The sequence below is a fragment of the Lagopus muta genome, chromosome 5 (genome assembly GCF_023343835.1).
Source record: "Lagopus muta isolate bLagMut1 chromosome 5, bLagMut1 primary, whole genome shotgun sequence".
NCBI lineage: Eukaryota > Metazoa > Chordata > Aves > Galliformes > Phasianidae > Lagopus > Lagopus muta.
In genome coordinates this window covers 60,627,948-60,647,067 of record NC_064437.1, presented here as the reverse complement: position 1 = coordinate 60,647,067, position 19,120 = coordinate 60,627,948, and the positions used below count along the sequence as shown (strand labels likewise).

Sequence of the window (19,120 nt, the reverse complement as noted above, 5' to 3'; positions counted from 1 at the left end):
ACATGGAAATGCACAAACTCTGCCACTCCAGCAGACTGTTCTTCACCTAGTATGAGCTGAGATGCTTCTAAGGAAAAGATGGCAGACTTTTTGAGCACGTGAAATGGTCTGTGTGATCCTGTGCTGTCCTAAATCCTTTCACTCTAACTTCACTGGAGGCTCTGAATTGTGGTTTAAGGGCAGCGTAAGGCCTGAAGTATCTATCAAGAGTGATGTCAGTTAATTGCTATCCTGGGGATTCAGCAATGTGTTGGTGCACTGTGAGTTAATGACTTCCAGGCACATAATACTTGGCAGTGCTACCATTATTACTTTGCAGGGAGAATTCAGTGTCTTTTCATGAAGCCAGACAACCAGAATGTTGTTGATATGTTGTTTGCCTGCCTGTTGCACAAGATATTGCTGCAACACTCACTACCTATTTGTTGATCTTTCTTTCCCTTCATTCTTTCTCTACCAGTTTACATAGATATGTCACTGTCTCCAAAGGAGACTTCACTCTTTAACAAACAAATCAAGAAAAAGGCTACATCCCTTTCCAAGTTACAATTCAGCCTTCTAAAGATGGATGTCGACAAGACATTGATAAATTCAGACACAGCTTTGAGATTTCTCAGAGGGTTTGAGGATTTCCATTGTCAGACATGGCTATTGTGCTATGAAAATGACTCCCAGCTGAAAGGGTGAGAAAACATTTTAAAGGACAGCTCAACAGTATTAAAAAAAGCTGGATGCTTTGGCACCCTGGGGAAAAGCTGCTAACAAAGTGAGTGAGATGGGGTGGGACATATGAGTGTCACAATAATTTCATTGCATAATCTTTGTCCTGCTTACCCCCAGCTCCCACCAAACACAATGGAAGCATGGGGTTTTCAGTTCCTTGCAGAAGACACTGAAAGTCTTGCATCATCAAGTCCTTTTTATTTTTTTCTGCGATATTATAAAACACAGAAAAGCATTCTTGACTACAAACTAACGTTCAAAGTCTCATGAGAATAAATACCGCTCCCTTGGCCATAAAACTTCGGGGAGGACTCAAAATGACCGTGATGAATCTCATGGAGAAGTCCCAAATAAACGCAATTTGAATGAATAAAGAATGCAGTCATCCCATCAACAGATGAGCTTGATTACTGCTTGTCTCTGCAGGCTCTCTACAGTACCACATCACCTCTGAGACTCTGTCAGATACACGAAGCTGCCATGCTGTGCCTTTAAGCCCCTTACCATTTTACAGATGGACTTGGCCTCCTCAGAAAACTTATGGGAGTACACCTCCTCAGTCTCCAGAACTCTTCTGTCCACTTCTTCTCTCTTCACCTTCTCTTTCCTTCCACGAAATGGTGATTGCCCAGCAATCATCTCATAAATGAGACAGCCCAGTCCCCAGTAGTCAGGGCTGAGTGTGTATCTCTGGTTGTTCAACACTTCCGGGGCTGTGGAAGAGAAGATGTCTCTTATGACAATGTTTGATATTGGCAGGAAGAGAGAACAGTAGGTAGAATATTAAAATACCTCATGATTTCTAGTGACTGAATTACAGAAAATGCAGCATGTTACACACCAGTTTTTTGCTCAACATGTCATACCACTTGCCATGTTCACACTCTCTTCTGAGTTTTCTACCAAGCCAAACCAATTTAAAAAATAAAGGGAGGGTGGGTGAATCTTAAGAGTGCTTCCAGGCTTATCCATTTAAGAAAGAAATGACACACAAGCACACATCCTGTAAATAACAGTGACATTTACCCAAAAGCAAATTCTGTCCTTTCACTCAATTTATAACTTATGGTTCCCTCCTTTTAAAAACAAATACATTTCTTTTGTGTTGCAAACATTCAGTGTGTCTTGGGCATACAGTCACTTCTTTGCAGACATCCTCACCTTCTGTACATAGTTACAAACAGACAGAGGCAGAGTCTTAGTGTGTGCACAGACTCACACAGAGATAACAAAACTTAGAAATGACAGCTGATATGCTTGCTTTCATTAAAGTACTGATATAACTGTGACTCATATCAGTTAGTTTCTATTTCGTTGAATAAATGTACGCAAATTTTATTCCACAAAGTATGCTCACCCACAGAATGCATGAAAACAATTACATTCATTTCCAAAACCAGAACGAGTTCAATTAGGGAGAGTGTTATTATTATTATTATTTTAAATGAATGTACAAATCTTTACTCTTCTTTTGTGTGGCTTCCTCTGTCCAAACAGCCGAACAGATGCATGAATCATAAACATACACATTTAACTACTATGCAAAGTAGCAATGAGAAAAAAACATTTCTTTCTTTTAAGCACATAACACTACTAAAATAAATCTATGCTAAAAGCATTAGAATCCCTAATTCTGTTGTATGCTCTTTCTATTTTCCTTGCTGGTTTAAGAATATAGACCAGTCTCTTTAAGAGCAGCTGTGCTCCAGCCTTTTCTCAACTCCTGATTTCCTCTGAATACTTTTTGGAGGCTTGCTGCACAGAACTGGACTCAGCGGAGTGCAATGTTTTAAAATTCTTTTTCTTAAGCCTACAAAGCTCAGGTAATCCTAGTGAAATGTCAAGAAGATGAGCTGCTGAAGACTTACCCATATACCCTACTGTTCCTACCCTTCCACGGATCGATTCACCCTCAGGGATTTTAACAGCTAGACCCAAATCCGATATTCTAATATGGCCTGTAAGGAAAAAACAAAACAAAACAATACAAAAGCAGATATAATAATATGACTCCAAATTAGCTCAAAAACACAACTGCTGTCATTACAATACTCTTGCAATTTACTGTTCAGGAAATGAACACACAAGAATTGGAGCAGTTTCACTGATAAATAAAGGAATTACTGAGTGTGATATAAGGCAGTGAAAGTTTAACAGTGAGGCTATGGACTAGAGTGGATTGCGTTATATACTTTAAAACAAACCAGAAAAAGACAATGGGTAGCACACTGCAGGGAAGTATCTTGAACTGATCACAGTGGATGGATGGGCTGACATAGTTCTGAAACTCTTTGATGGCTGAAGGGGCTACATCTGGTCTATAATTCAGCATAAGATCTGATTATCACTGCCCTCAGCAACAAATGAGCACCTGGCTTTGTGTAAAATGAGAGTTGACTCAGTAAAGGATGAAAGTACTTTTGAAATGGAGTGGGGAGCACAGATTTAGAAATGACAGTGTTGTTTGTGTTATGTTAGCCTTGTAACAATAAGGATGGAAAAACAATGGGAAAAAGGCAGGCACTACCAGCAAAGTCACATTCCCTAGAACACACCCTGCTGTACAGCATGAGTCCTAGCATTCTGCCCACCCCAATATGCAGTATTAGAATATGCTGAGCCTCTTATTTACTTCAGAGCATTATTTATCTCTGTGCAATACGTATCCTGAAACTAACTTAATCTATTTTACAAAATAATCTTGTGGAAGAATTGTTGTAAACCTCTGATACTTACCATAATCATCTAGCAGGATATTTTCTGGCTTCAAATCTCTGGAAATGAAAGATAGCAGTTATTTGGATGAAGCTGGTTTTGATAACATAAGCATACAACAGCGTGTGAGTGCATTTATGACTAGTAATAAACCAATTGAGTGTCAACTCAAACAGTAAGGAACTCATGAAACCAATACAACTTTCCTCAACTCATTTCACAGAGAGACTGAAACCATATGTCTTTTTCCAAGCTGGAGTTACATTTTTCCACTAAGCCAGGCTTTTAGTTTGCAATCCAGTATAATGGAGTCATCCATCTAGAGCAGAAAAGCCTGTAAACCAAGCCTTATAGTCCTGTGTGGTGTTAAATCTCTAACAAATCCTTTTATAAAATCTTTTTGTTAAAAACATTAACAATTCTGAAATACTTTATTTGCTCAAGAAAATGGAAAAAGTGATTTGTTGGGCTAAATTTTCTGTGCCTGGCATCAGACTCAGGCCAACTACGTGAATGTACACACACTTGTGCACAGGTGTGATAGTTTCAGCCACTTTGGAAAATGAGGGGCAGAGGGGAGTGCTGTGCCCAGATCAAAATTCTTCTTGCAAACATTTGTGAAACTCTGGTGCCTTTGTGGTTTGGAGCAGCGCCATGAGGACTGGCAAGGTGGTCACTCTGATGTCAAAGATGTGCCTTTTACTGCTCCTGCCGGGAAAAAAAAATCCCAAATGCAGCCAAGTTAAGAACTTCTGAAAAAAAACCCTCTATTTTCATATATGTAGCAGAGTCTTGGCAGTCATTCTTCCAAAGGGTTTGCCTGAATCAAGCCCATTCCACCTGGTGCTACTTCTAGACACTGTCCATGCCAGTAATGCTCCATCTCTGCCACTCCTGGAAGCAAGGGGCCACTTTTGAAGTAGGAATCCAGCAGCTGCTCCCCGGCCCAGGCATGGCAGGGCTGAAGCACAGCTGGGAACTGGGGGAGCCTGAAGAAGGCATCGGCACGCCTGGGTAAATCAAGGAGAAGCACATTGCTGCAGCTTACAGCTTTATGCCCAGTCTTTTACACGTTTGCCTCCTCTCAGTGTTAGTCTGGTCCAAATCCAAGAAGTGTTTGGTCTCTTTTTTTTTTTTTTTTTAAAGGCCTCCTTGCATTTGTGAAGCAGCTTGATTCTCTTAGCTTCCCAGCAAGACGCAGTCCTTTTCAAGGAGCAAAAGAAATCCGCACAACACGAGAGGCTGGGCAGGAGTCCTCCCTGCCTTTTGAACTGTGCTGCTTCAGTGCCTTGAGTTTTCCTCTGATGGAGAGTGGTGTTCAATAGTTTTGACAATGCTGACAGTGGCATCTCAAAACTGATCTTGTTTTTATTTATTTTTTCAAGCAAGAACATAGAATACTGTGAACAGTTTCCTCTTCTTGCTAGCTTCAGACCCTCTTGACCTCTCAAGATGAATTCCACTGGGTGCTCGATGGTACCAAGCTTACTTGCCAAGTAAACTTTACTTGCCAAGTAAAATATGTGAAAGGCAACTGAATTCAGAGGAGAATCTGTGATTTTCTTTACCATATTGCTGTGGGCTTTCCCTGCCTATCAGCAGTATTCCAGTTCTGAAGCAACACGGACAAGGGCATTTCACGGTTACTTTCTAAAATGTATTCTGAAACCCTTCAGAACAATCTTCTTGAAGAACTTAGACTTCATAGTTATGTTATCTTCTGCTCCAGCCGTTATTAGTCCCATCTAAAGCTGTAGCTAAATGAAAAGAATGTTGCATGCTATTTATGAAAATATGTTTTCTTTGATTGAGAAAATGAGAGACTCCATGAAGACTCTGAGAACAGCAGTGCAGCTTTTATAGTCCTTTGTGATTTAGGGCAATTAAGGCAATCCTTCCTTTCCTGAAGACATCAGTTATCATTTCTGTTTTCAGATCTCCATTTCTTCAGGATCAGGGACAGCTCCCTTAGCACAGCTAACTCTTGAAAGCGTCAAGGAGGAATGTGATTTTTGTACTGAAATGTCTAGAATTCAAACTCCTCCGTGCTATGTGTTATATGTAAGGATACTTCCCAATGGTGCAGCTTCAGAAACCTAAGCTCGCCTTGCCTAAACATGCTGGAACACAAACTGCTGGCACTGCGCCCACACGGAAAGGCTGTGGTACGTTGTTCTGCTCTGCGGGACAGCATAAACACTACAATTAATCATGGTGGACAAGGCTTTGCTGTATATTTGTGTAATGCTAGGACAGAGTGATCTTGATGCAGATTGGAACTTGCAGGCACTGCTATAATATATATAGTTATATATAAATAATTCGAGGAGAACCAGAAGGTTTTCTTGTCTGCTTTCCATGAAAAGTCAACCCATTGACCTTTACTAACATGATGCAGTTTAGAAATGTAACGTAAGCTCCTCATTTGGCAAGGGAATTCTGATTTTTCATCTGACACTGATCCTGAAACAGGGCCTGGTTGTTCTCTCGGGTCACATCCACAGCGTGCGTCACTGGTCCGGGAGATGGGAAGGTTATTTTGGAATGCTGTGATTTACTCAGAAGCATTTTGTTCACAGAAAATGAAATTAAGTCTGAGGAATAAGTTTTGCTATGAATTATTCACCTTGAGAAAGCTGTAGCATGTAGTTGCTAATTTTTTTTTGACCTGTGTAGCACTTCTCACAGGTCCCAAAACACTTTGTAGGATTACAAATTAGGGGTCTCTGCGGATGCTTCTGAAATGCTACCAGAAAATGCCACCTTCAAAGATACCTATCATTAATCACCAAAATGAATGTCCCATCCAAACTGTGAACTAGCAGGTCTTTTAAGAATAATGTGAAACAACTGCTTAAGGAGGTAGGATGCCATTTCTCTCAAAGCCCATAGTATTTTAGTAGACCACATATAACTTTGTTTATTAGAAAGTGGCATTAGCATGGCATTTTACCAGCCACATTATGAATTTATCTGTCCTTTTCATCAATACGATGAAATCTTATGCTATGTGATTTAAGGGTTGGTTTTTTTTTTTCTTAAAGAAAAACTGTAGCACTTCCTAAAAACTTCTGAATGTGTAGGGTATATTTTAAAGAAAAGAAGGCCAGACACATCAGTTAAGATCTGTTTTTTTTTCAATTGACTTTAAACACTTAATCCCATTGTTTTTCCTTGAAAAAATCTTCTGGGACAGTGCCATGCAGATCAGTGTATTATCGATGCCTGCTCTCCTAATGCAAGATAGCAAAATCTGAGTCACAACAAGGCAACAGAGTGGCAGCTTCTCAGAGAAATCCTCCAAAGAACAATATTCTAATTTCTCCATATACAAACATATGCACAGTGCTTATTATACATCGGCATATCAGTGATTTGAAGCGTGGCTTTGTTTTTCAAAAAAAATCAAAACCCATACTATTATCTATTAATCATTGCCCTTGGATGCTCTCATCAATTTACAGTACCTCTTCTGCTGTGAATGATGGCTTTAATGATTTCACAAGCTAGGATAGCAAATACAGACATTAAATGGTGTTTACAACTATGCTGACTGTTTACTGAAGAAAACCATCCCTGTGGAGCCACAAGAACTCTCTCTGAAGTCACCCTTCACCCTAAAATGTCCTGAGATGCTCCATTTTAGAAAAGGTGTTTTTTTCCCTATCTGATGCACCACAGCTCTTATGCAACATAATTTAACTGATTAAAACAGAGACTTGAACAGAATGAACTCCATCTCATATCAACTAGAAACTCGATTCCTTAATTCAATCATTTTAAAAGAACTTTCCTAATTTTGTTTGGTCTCAGTGGATGCTGATGTAGGATTTGGGGAGTTCTGTGTTAGATCTGTATAATTTAGACATGATATGTTCAGTGAAGGAACTGCTTGCTTTCACTATTACTGGATTCACTACTATTGTATTTGTAAATGGCTCTGAGAAGTGTCATCAAAGCACTGGGGTACCTTTTCTCTATTGCACTACAATGGGTAGAGGGGAATGCACAGTTCTTTTCTCCCTGGGAAAGTCTTCCTAAGACTACAAAAAAATGCTCACCTGTATACTGTGTTTTCTCTGTGAAGATCTTCTAAACCACAAAGAATCTCTGCAGCATAAAACAAAGCTCTTTCCTCCTCAAAACCTGGGTTTCCCATGTTGTAGATATGAAACTTGAGATCACCTCCATTCATTATGGTCAGAACTAAACATAGTGCATCCTTTGTTTCATAGGCATAGGCTAAATTGACCTAGAAAAAAACATTTGTAAGATAGCTGTGACAGTTCATTTATCTGCTAAGAAGAAATCACTAACTTTTCATTAACAATTTTCACTAGAAAAAGAAAAAAAAAGTGCTTCCTGAAATTGATATGGACCTTATTGCAATAACAAAACACATACTTTAAAAGTATAGAAAAATTAGCTGTTAGGACTTCATGAATTAATCTGTTGAATCCAGCCAACTCATCACCAGAAACCCCCAAGTTTAATGCTCAGATTCTTCAAAGAACTTAACAGTCAAGGGAAGCTCCAGCTCCAGCTGCACTGTTTTGCTGGCTAGCTGTCAAACAAACACAGTAAGTTCCCAGGAAGGCCCAGTCCCGCGGTGGCCGAACTGAGGCAGGAAGGTCCCCATCACCCCTGTGCGGCTTTGGCGGTGCCCCAGCAATGATCAAACAAGCCAAAATCTACACATCCCTTTTAAATATGTGCCATTGTCTTTGCTTCTGCCAGAGGTAAGCAAACATGATTACCTTTCCATCTGTTGTATTCACAGTGTTTCCTAAAATAAGTAAAAAGAACACAACGGATGCTGAGACAACAGCAGTTCTTTTATCCAAGGCAAGTATTTAGACACAAGAACTGGCCGAACTCAGGAAAGCCTCGAGTCAGGCTGACCTGCTCCATGTCACTGGCTGGGTGCTGCTACTAGTCTCTTCTGATGGACTTGGGTTGAATCTCCTTAAGTCTCTTGCAAGCTCCTCTCTCATTACCTGAATTACCTGGGAATTCAGGTAATCACACAGGACAAAAATAGCTCAGCCTGATGCAAGTCAAGGCTGGAAAGAGCGTTACATGGTAGAGAAAACACACATCGTTTGGTGCATTTCCCACAGATCACAGATAAAAGTGAGACTCTGAAAGTGTGCATGGTGAAATGTGGAAGGATGGGCTTCTTACAGAAAACAGCACCTTTTCTGTACGAGGAGTTGGAAGAGGCATCAGATTCAACAAGAGACTGTGCTCAGCAGGTGAGCACAGAGCCATGCTAGAGAGAGTTCAATACTCACTACAAACTGACTATTGACTTTTTCTAAAATCTGCTTTTCATTTAGTGCCATGGATTCGCCTTTCCTCTTTTTTATTCTTTTCTTCTCTAATCTTTTGCAGGCGTACATCTTCCCTGTTGCTCGAACCTGGCAAGCGCAGACCTGAGAATTAAAGAGAACAGTTGCTGGGTAAGTTAAAGATAACACTTCTTCTGGGTTGCACTTTGCTCCTCACAACTGATCTGATCTGATCTGATTTAGTCCTTTTAAGGCTAGAAACAGTGGTGCAGAGAATAAGGCTTAGGTGGGGGCAGCTGGGGAACTGACTGCTGTTTCCAAACATGCTGTGCAATATTGGTTTAATTATTTCACTTTCCTCCGCCTGCTTCCTATCCCACCTCCTTTTGTCTGTGTAGATGGTAATCTGCTCAGCAAAGGCCTGCCTTGGCCTCCTTAGACTCTGCTGCCTAGGCAGTGACCTCAAACCTTTAGTAAAATACAAATAAGGGTGTGACCCTAATTCTAATGTGAATGCAACAAATACAAAATAATTTTCAAGAGTGTTCTTTTGAGATTGCTGTGTCAGAGAGGTTAACCAAAACTATCAGCAATTAATGAAAATCAGCCTCTGTCTCATTTAGATACTGCAGTTCCTGAGAAGCAACAAACACTCAGAACAGAAACTTTCAGAACCACTCACCTCCCCAAAGCCGCCTTTCCCTAGCACCCTGTACTGCCTAAACGTGTTTTTCGTTACTGGTTGCCTGGAAGAAAAGGAAAAAAAAAAAGACACACTACATTTAATGCACTCTCTGTGATTTATTTATTTTAGGGCATACTTTTGAAAAGCAAAATAGATAAATATTATATAATCAAATTATTTCGAGGTAATTATATAGTATAATATAATATATAATTATGTAATTACATTACTTCAATGCTATGTATGGCTTGAACTTTTCAATTCCAACATATTAAGCTGTAATAAAATACAACACATTAGTGAGTCATCAGTATAATTTCAGCTAGCATCTTAGGACTGAGGAGGGTTCTGAATCTCCATTATATAGCTTTGGCCTTCGTTAAGCAGACACGAGGCATGAGAGCTTGCAACAACACATGAATCCTGCAGATCATCTCATGGTATGTTTTTTTAAGGGTAATGCTGAGCTAACATCTAATTACTTTGCTCGTTCTTCAAGTTGAGAAAATGAGATCCAAGATTCAATCACTATGAAAATACTTATGTTTTCTTGACCTTAAGCAAAACAGGAAATCAATATGAAACAAGCAAAAAACAATCCCAGGAGCTGGAATGGAGGATTCAGATCCCATTCACAGGAGGGGTAGGAGCAGGAAGCAGGGCTGGGAGCCCTTCCGGCCCAACCGGAATTACCTGCCTCTTGGGACCACAGCACTGGGCAAAAAAGGAGGAAAAGCATCTCTTTCCTTTGGGGGGCATGTGAAACAGATTAGCTGAGACCATTCACCTGACAAGACAGTCTCCTGGTTCCATTTTTAAGCAAATTAGCAGACTCTTCTTTTTTTTCTTCTCCCTCTAGTGAGTTAAATTCATATGTGTGTATATTCAGTAGCAATTTAAAAGCCAAATTAAGGGTTAAATAAGTATCTATGTAATTGTACAAACACAGCCACCACAAGATCTTACAGGATTCCCACAAAATTCTGCTCTTCCTAAAGGGCTGCAGCCCTAAATCTTACTTCCACCACATTGGCTATCATTGAAGTTCTACAGTGTGACAGAGAAAGTACTCTGGATTCTGAGCCATCTGATTTTGTGTCCACCAGTCTATCACTGAAATTTTAAAATTACACTGGCAATCAATATGAACATTCATCAGAACCGCATAGCAGCGTTGTTTTCCTTTGGCGGGCAGCCAGCCGGCAGAGGGAGCACAATAACGTGGCTGTTCTAGCAGCGCAGTGATGGGGTCGATGACAATAAAGAATAAACATTAAAGCAAATTGTTTCATTTATGTTTGCTATTGTTTTTTATAAGTAGGTGAAGAAAAGCATGCAAATGGCCAAAACTAGAAGATGCTATTTTCAGGCTTCTAAGAAAACGCTGAGAATGCTATTGGGGTTAAAAGCAACAATTAGCAGTGATAACTACGTGCTCAGCAATGTCCCTGGAGTAAATGGACTGTGTGACTCTCTGTTTGAGCCAGCAGATTCCAATCACTAACATCTCTTGGCTAATCCTAAAAAAAACAGTTCTCCCGGCTTCTTAAGCTGGATAGGCACGGCCAGTAGCTTCTCACATTTGTTGGGATAATGGAAAAAAAAAAATCCTCAAAGTATTTGAGAAAATTCCTTATCTTAAATGAGAAAATGGCTAGGAAATAGCATGGCTAGAGATGAATCATCTGATGTTTTTCAACTGAAATGGAAGGGTAAATTCTGGATTTAGTCGAGATGGCATGTGGAGCATGTCTTGGCATGAAACAGCTCTCCCCTCTGCCCACCACTTCCCTTCCCTCTTGTGCAGCAGCTTTGTAACTTTCCAGGGAGAGTTACTGGCACAGCTCCTTTAATCCCTGAGCTCTTACGCTTATACACACCACTCCAGGGTCTGGCCCTAACTGATCTGCCGTAATTAATGCCATTTGTGGAAACTGGTGCCTCTCAACTCAAGGTCACCGTTAGCCAGCAGTGTTCATCTGCTGGGTACTCTCCAGCACTCTCCAGCATGGAAGAGGCAAAGGTCCCTTCCCTGCAAATAAATACCCACTAAGGCTGCTTGGTTATTAAATGTGTCCTTAGAGGTCCAGCCAATAAATATGGTGCGAGGACCTACATGCTGCTTTTTTGTCTGTTTTACAGCGTTTTCATAATTGCGATAACTGGTTTAGACAAATAGTCACCATATTCTGCTAAGCAGAAAGACAACAAATGTTGAACATATTTTAAACATACCTAATATGCCTATCATACTTAATACCATTAAATGGCAGAACACTGTAGCTTTAGAAGCCAAAACAGCCTCCCTGGTGTTCTGGGAGAGATTTCTCTTTTATTATTTGCTTCCCTAGCAAGCAGCATCTGTTTCAGTCTTTCTTGGGCACAGCGTTTGCAAATGTAAAAGCCAGAGATTGGATGTGTAGCTTACATTTAGCAGTATAGATGCATGAAGGTAGGTCATAAACAAGCGCAATGTGCCCTTTTGCTGTGCAACAAATAGCTCACTCTGACAGGGCCCACAATGAAATTGGCCACAGAGGTTTTTCAGATCACTGAGGAGGCTTGGATTCCTATTTTTTATGGGCTACAAGTTTTGTCCTATTCACTGGGCATGCACAAGCATGCTGAGCAAAGAAAGTGCCCAAGCTGCTTCCAGGAGAATCATAGAATCATAGAATGGCTAGGGTTGGAAGGGACCTCAAGGATCAAGGATTATACATAACCCAGTCACAAGTTGTGCTTGTTGGATGATCACATCTTGAGACACAGTTTGTGTTTAAATTGAATCCAAAGCCAGCATAACAATAACTTTTCTATGTGGCATCTTCCTGTGGCTAAACCATTACTTCGTCTTGAACCTTCTAACAATGAACAGCTGCAAGCAAATGCTAAAATTAGAAAAGCCTTCCTGGACCTCTCTGGGAGAATTTCCCTGGAGTACAGCTCAGGGAAAGGGGGAATGAGCCTTGATGAATCTTTTCAAATGACAACAGTGGAAAGAAGCAGAGAATTGCTGCACAGAGAAGGCCATAAATGGCAGATATTGGGAGGAGACACTAGTAATGCTGAAGGAAGGCCAAACTATTTACCTCAAAAGCAAAAGGAGCAAACCGGTACCACGTCAGCTGTTAGATTGAGATTATATTCTACAGGCTTTCCATGGAAACTGAAATAAATATTTTGTATTCGTTTTTATTTAAAAAAATAAATTGTGACACTTACCTTTCCAACCACTTCCACTGGAGAAACCTGTCAAAGTACATGCTGTTCAGGTATTCTTGGAATGGTTCCCCACTGAGGTGGTCAAGGACAGATCTATCTCAGATGAAAAGGATATATAAACATTTTAAAATCCTGAACTTGGAGCAAAAGAGAAATGAAACAAGAGGAGAAAATCCTGACTTCTTGAACGATAAGGACATTTGATGTCTATTTAATTACTACTTTATTTTACTCATGGTTTCAACCTAGGAACAAATTGATATGCTTATTGTGTTTCATAACAGAAGACCTAATACCAGCTGCCTAGTAAGTAATATGTACTTGTTATGCTAGCTGAAAATTAACAAGGATTCTCCCACTGGCTTAAATGGATTTTTACAAAGGCTGTTAGACATAAACAAGTATGTTTGCTTTTCTTAGTAAACTAAGACCATCTTAATACAACACCCACAGCAGAAGAGCTCCTAAACTTTGGGAGATGGATCTGGGTTAAAAATTTCTGATGAAACCCATTTTTGTTCAAAAGAGAACATTTAGGGGCATTACTTTGAGCAAAAAATAAAATCTGTCTCAACTCCTGTTATACAGAAGAACTGGTAACTGATTAAAGTCAAAAGCTTTTTCCTAATAGCAATGTGCCTCATAGAATAAAATGGAGGAAAGAGAGTCTGAATAGGGATCTGAATTTGTTTCTGGATCAATAATAAGAATTGGGTCCTCACATTATGACAGCAAAGTCTTCACAGAAAGGACAATCTGCAAATGTTACCGATAAAAACGTTACTTACGACAGGCAACAAGCAGCCAAAGACCAACAGACATTCCCTAAGGAAGGCCAAAGGTTTAGAGCTAAGAAAACTCGGGCTGAGCTGAGAGAGCTGCTGAGATGGAGGCTGTCATGCTGTTCACTGGAGGATTTTGGTTTTGGTTCTTGGATTACTGAGGCTACTGCATCTGCCTCTGCTGGCAGTGGTGCCGGTACATAAGTGTATATAGACACTTCTTAGCTTTTGCTGGAGGATGAAATCCTCTGTGAAGAACTACTCTGGTTTGCAAATTAATAAACCGGCTCTTCCTCGAGTGGTTCTAGACATGAGCAAACAATTCAGGAAGAATAATGCAGCTCAGATCCCTTCCATTTATGAACCACTATTCCTCCGTTTTTGGAATTTCTCAGCTATTTGAATTTTTTATGAAAATTCAAGCTTACAAATAAAAAGATCACCTAGCCTTAATGAGCTTTAAAAAAATTTCAAATTCAAACTGAAAATTATTGTGGAAACTTGGGGAAGGCAGGAGAAAAAAGTCAAAATACTGAAGATCGAAACAGCACATACAGCTATACACACATTTCTTCTACAGACTGATCTTATCTAAAGCAACTTGTCTGAAATTCATCCCCATTCCTGTTCCAACGGGACTAAGTTTCATATTTGTGTGCATACTCCCTTTTTCAGTCTGGCTGTGAGCACTTCCAAAATTAACATTATTCTGTACGTTTAGTAAATGCCAACAGCAAATTTTTAAGACTTCCTTCTGAGCTCATTTCAGTCCACTTAAAACAATCAGCATATTTATGTACAAAGTCTCTAAGCTGGCTAATTGATCAGTTTTGCTTCAGAAGAAGGGATGACTGTGTGAATAAGAGCCCGAATGAAGTGGAGCTCAATGTTAGCCCATTTCATTCAGTTAATTAAAAGCTTCACGTATTTCAGAGAACAATAGCTGCTTTTCAGCACTTGTTTGCTTTTGGTTCCCCTCTTTGGCAACAACAGAGTGCATTTTACAGTAAACTGTCAGCTTTCAAATCGATTTCAGAAATGGAAACGGACATCAGGGTTTTCTATGTCAAGCACAGCTCTGCCTTTGTCATTGTGACTGGCACACACAACTGGTGTAAGTTATGCTAGCATCTCAACATGGACATTGGGCCAACGCAAGTAAACTAGTTATGTTATAAGAGAAGGCCAGAAATAACCCACATCTCCTACCAATGCAAAGAATAACTGGAAACAGAAAAGGTCAATGAAATGAGTCAAAACAATGAATGACAGCAGAGCGAATTTTACAAATCCCCATTACATCATCCAGGGAAAACAAACTGTGCTCAGCCAGAAACCACATGGGCCAGCTTGTGATGATCCCTCCTTTTCATATTTCTGTTGGTTTAAGATCACTGCTATGAACATACTCAGGTCAGTATTTGCAACTGCAGACTGCATACCTGGAGCTTTAGAACATAATAGTGCAAATTGCCTCACCACTACAAAACCTGATAAGCCTTTTCCCAGACAAAGGATGAAATAATGCACGTTCATTTGAACTCCACAGACAGACAGAAAGCTTTAAAAAAGCCCCTTTCTGCTGCTGAAGATTTTCTGGAAAAACTATGCAGAGCAAGTTTGCACATTCCTCTGATTAATGGTCTGTATAGCCACTTAATTTTTATTCACTTTGAAACAGAGATGTTTTCTTTGGATATATTAGCATTGTAGCTCTTTTCACGCAGCATGAAATCCATGGCTGGTTCACTTGGCTAGAACGCTCTGTCAAATACCTAAAACACTAAGTGCTTGTGTGTAGTGTATATAATGGCATGGAAATATTTATTATATTTTGTTGGGATGAAATGACTTCACTGCTTGTCAGTTACGCCTCTAAGATTATGAATGTAAGCTGAAGGTACATGCCCTGATTTCAAATCGAAATCTCTTTTTACCTGACAGTCTTTACAAGCTGCTGACTGCAGCCATGTGGTCTTTGGATATCAAGTTATACTTACTTTGTACAGTGAGAGAATAGCTCTTTGCAGGGACTGTTTTCGAGTTTTTCCTCTGTTTGTTGGATAAGATCTTGACTGACTTCTGGAACGTAGGCTGGAGACTGGGGGGAGAACAGAGGGGCACATTATCTCTGTGATGAGGTGCAGATTCTCCTCTGTTAGCATGTAAAAGACACATTCATTATTTACTCCCTGCACTGCTTCCATTCAATTCCAGTGGTTGTGTAAAAGCAAAGGAGCTTTCCGTCAAACAGCAGTAAAATAGGATACCGTGGTAACTCACTCCGCATTCCACTCTATCCTCACATTGCTTTTCTGCCTTCTCCCGTACCTTCACCTCCTTGCCCAGCCTCATGAATATGCAGGACCCACTCCTTGCCAATTCTTTGAACTGCTCCCTTGCATCCCATGAAAAATGTGCTGGCCTGAACTGTGTACAGGCCATTCTCTTAAACAAAAGAGAATTTGCCCAGTGTTTTCACTTCACTGATGATTCATTGTGCTGTCTGAAAAATCCATCTTTTCTTTTTTTTAAAAAAAAAAAACCTAGCAAGATTTCAAAGAAAAACAAGAGCAGAGCATTTGTATATATTGATTTTTATATCAGTAATACAGCAAGATGCATGCAGAAGTGTCTGGATGCTTTAATTCATCATTAGAAGGACAAAAAAAACCTGTCAGTTTTAAAATAATCATATCAAAAAAGAGCTATGTCAACCAAGCACATAAACTCTTTTCATCCTCTTCTCCCTTCAGAGAGGTTGTACATTCAGCTCCTTCAAAAAGCCCTTACCAAAGAGAGGTCTTTTGCAGTATGCCTTGATGGTTAACCAGTTTAAGACCTTTGGGACTAATTATCTATAAAGACAGTTTTTAAGCAGCCCACATTCTTACTCATTAAAAGTATGCTGTAATTATATAAAAAAGTGTAAATGCATGTAAGTGTGTGTGTACAACTATTTATAGACATTTTCACATTCACATGAAAGCCCCTTTCTATAACCAATAGGATTTGGGAATTTTCAATTTACCCAGCCACAGATGACAAAAACTCCTCCTGCAGAAGACATAGAGCTTGGTAAGGTTCCCCATCCATGGCCATGACTACCAGATGTGCTCAGTAGGTTTTTTAAGGAATATTCAGATAGAAACCAAAGCCCAGTGACCAGCAGCATTTCAGCTAGTTTTGACTAGTAGCCATGGATTAACACCTCTTGTTTTCCAGATTGCACAGTTAATGGGTGAGCTATAGAGGCTCAAAGGCAACCCAGAGCCTATGTGTGGCTGTACAGGCCTCTGCTCTGATGTGTGGTTATCCTAAACACCTCTGATTTATGGGGTACAGAAACACTGCTGAGCTCCATTTGTGCTGCTGTGGATCAGGAGTATATTTTCTGATGTAAATCAGAAAAAAATGACACTAAGGTTTCTAGATGAAATTACTGCCAGTAAAATCTAGCATTTGCTGTAGATTTATAGACCAAATGGGGAACCAAGAGCTATGTATTAAACCTCCTAAACAAAGCCCTAAATGAAAATAATAAGACATTTAGACCAAGTGACTTGATTCTTACAGATGCTAGTCAACCTCATTTCTCAATGTCTTTACTGGGAAGAAATGCGCCTTGGTAGTGGTGTTGAAAACTGCACACAAATTTACTGTCCAGTTGGTTGCTTACATTGCCATCTCCTAAAGTCCTTAGAGCATTGAAAAAGATCTTGTTTACTCTAGTCCCAAATTACAAATAAAAGGTCCTTACTGTGGATAAACAGATTTGGAAATTCTGCATGCCTCTTCCCCTCTTCCATATGTCTGTATCCTCTCTGCTGCCTAAGCCACAGCAATAATTCAATCAAATTTTGTCTTACATTAAAGAACATTTGAAAAAAAATTATAAACATAAACTAATAAGTCTTTTTCATAATGTTGAAATGAAATTCTTATAGAGAAAGGGGTGAAGAATGAACGAAAAAAAACCTGTAAGACAATGTGGGAAGTACTTTAAAAAGGCATGAACTGTGACTTCTCTACAAATGAGGTAATAAGTACAACTGCAGCCATGGGCTTCAGGAGAGCCAACTTTGATCTTTTCAAGGGCTTGGACATATCCCATGGGTTAAAGCATTGGTGGCACAGGAGAGTTGGTTGACATTTAAGCACCGCTTTTTCAAAGCTCAAGATTGCCTAAGAGTAAGAAATCAGGCAAAGGTGGCAGGAGACCCATATGGGTAAGCAAGGAGCTCATGAAAAAACTCAAATGGAAGAGCTTGCTTTAGCAGGGGCTTGGACTAGAAGATCTCCAGAGACCCCTTCCAATCCCCATTGTTCTGTGATTTGTGGAAGACAGAGTCACCACTTGGTTTTTCAGAACCACCCATCATTGACCTTTGAGTCTTTGCATCCTCTGAACAAAGCACAAGCAAGCTAACAATATCAAATGAAGACTCACGCTGACATTCTGTACATGGACGAGAGCATTACAGCATAGAGCAAACACTGTACTAAATCACTTTCTGTAACAGAAAACACTTCTTTTCTCAAGCTGATCATTTCTACCTAGATCTGTAGGTGTAGCAGGAGGAGTGGTGTCAGTATGCAGACCTTCGTGTTTAGAACTGGGAGAGGCAGAGTCCTCACACATACGGGATGAGGTACCTGGCCGTGCCGACCCTGCACAGCCCTAGGGAGTCTGTGTATGACCCCTTCTAAGGTTTTCCTTAAGACTTCATACTGCTCCCATTAGATAATGATTTTCCTTGAGTATTGTGTGCATCTACAGCCTTTGAATCTTAAACAAAACCAGAAACAATTGCAAACCCAAATCCAGCTCGTCAAACCTACTTTTGCTTCTCTGGAGACGAATTGGGTGGTACAGGTTATGAATGTAAGCAAGCATTTGGATCCCAAGAGTGAAAACTTCCAAAGGTAACACTTCAGCCACTCACAGAAGAAAAAGTTGCTTCTTCTCTGGAGAGGTGCAAAAGGTTTCTGCAGCGCTAATGAAATGGTTATTAACTCTCTCTCACTGCATTATAGGTACTGACTGTAAAAGCAGACTTGGCTTTCACCACAGAACAGACACCTTTCTGAGCGTATTAAATGTCCTGCAGCACTGGGAGACCCACACACCATGATTAAGTCCATTCCTTCTGAGCATGGGAGAAAGGATATTCTGCTAACCCTTCAGAAACACCTGCAGAAACCTGTTACATTCGCTTGTACTCAAAGCAAAGCATAGAGTAGTTTTAATAGACACAATTCTGTATTTTCTGTAATGACTATCCTGTTTCTCAAAGGTAAATAAATTGATTTTGATCTCACAGTAATGTAACTCAGGTGCCAATCAAATTAACAAAGGAACTAGTTAGGGAACTAACTAATGGAACTGAAACCAGATTCATGGCCCAAGATTAAACTTAAACTGATTCAACAATTTCTATGATCAGATTGCTTTTTTTTTTTAAACCAGATAGTACAAAAGTTCACCAGGTTTTGACCAAAATCTCCTATCTCCTTTATCTTCACATTTATGTTCAGAAAATAAAAACCTTATGTATATTTTGGTGACAAAGTAACAGCTTAGTTTTATGATGCCCTCCTTCAATTTTTAAGAAAAAATGCAACTAGCACATTAGTGTTTATCTGGAAAACAGGAAATGGACACACAGTTACATTTGAGTGCCAGTAACATACTGAGAAAA

At 39.8% G+C, this 19,120-nt stretch overlaps 2 protein-coding genes across 3 annotated transcripts in view; both read right to left on the bottom strand.

The window, feature by feature from the left end:
* The window catches only part of INPP5F (inositol polyphosphate-5-phosphatase F), a 949,391-nt gene that overhangs the window by 174,122 nt on the left and 756,149 nt on the right, over window positions 1-19,120 (bottom strand). The gene's annotated exons all lie outside the window — the stretch shown is intronic.
* The window catches only part of GRK5 (G protein-coupled receptor kinase 5), a 162,475-nt gene that overhangs the window by 15,856 nt on the left and 127,499 nt on the right, over window positions 1-19,120 (bottom strand). The window contains exons 5-12 of one of the 2 annotated variants that reach the window (XM_048944067.1): window positions 15,419-15,519; window positions 12,637-12,729; window positions 9,412-9,475; window positions 8,733-8,873; window positions 7,500-7,690; window positions 3,460-3,497; window positions 2,592-2,681; window positions 1,228-1,436 (exon numbers count right to left, since the gene is read on the bottom strand). In XM_048944067.1, coding sequence (XP_048800024.1) covers window positions 1,228-1,436; window positions 2,592-2,681; window positions 3,460-3,497; window positions 7,500-7,690; window positions 8,733-8,873; window positions 9,412-9,475; window positions 12,637-12,729; window positions 15,419-15,519 — 927 coding nt within the window. Of the gene's footprint in view, window positions 1-1,227; window positions 1,437-2,591; window positions 2,682-3,459; window positions 3,498-7,499; window positions 7,691-8,732; window positions 8,874-9,411; window positions 9,476-12,636; window positions 12,734-15,418; window positions 15,520-19,120 lie in introns of those variants that run through there. The other variant, XM_048944069.1, reaches the window with a different exon arrangement.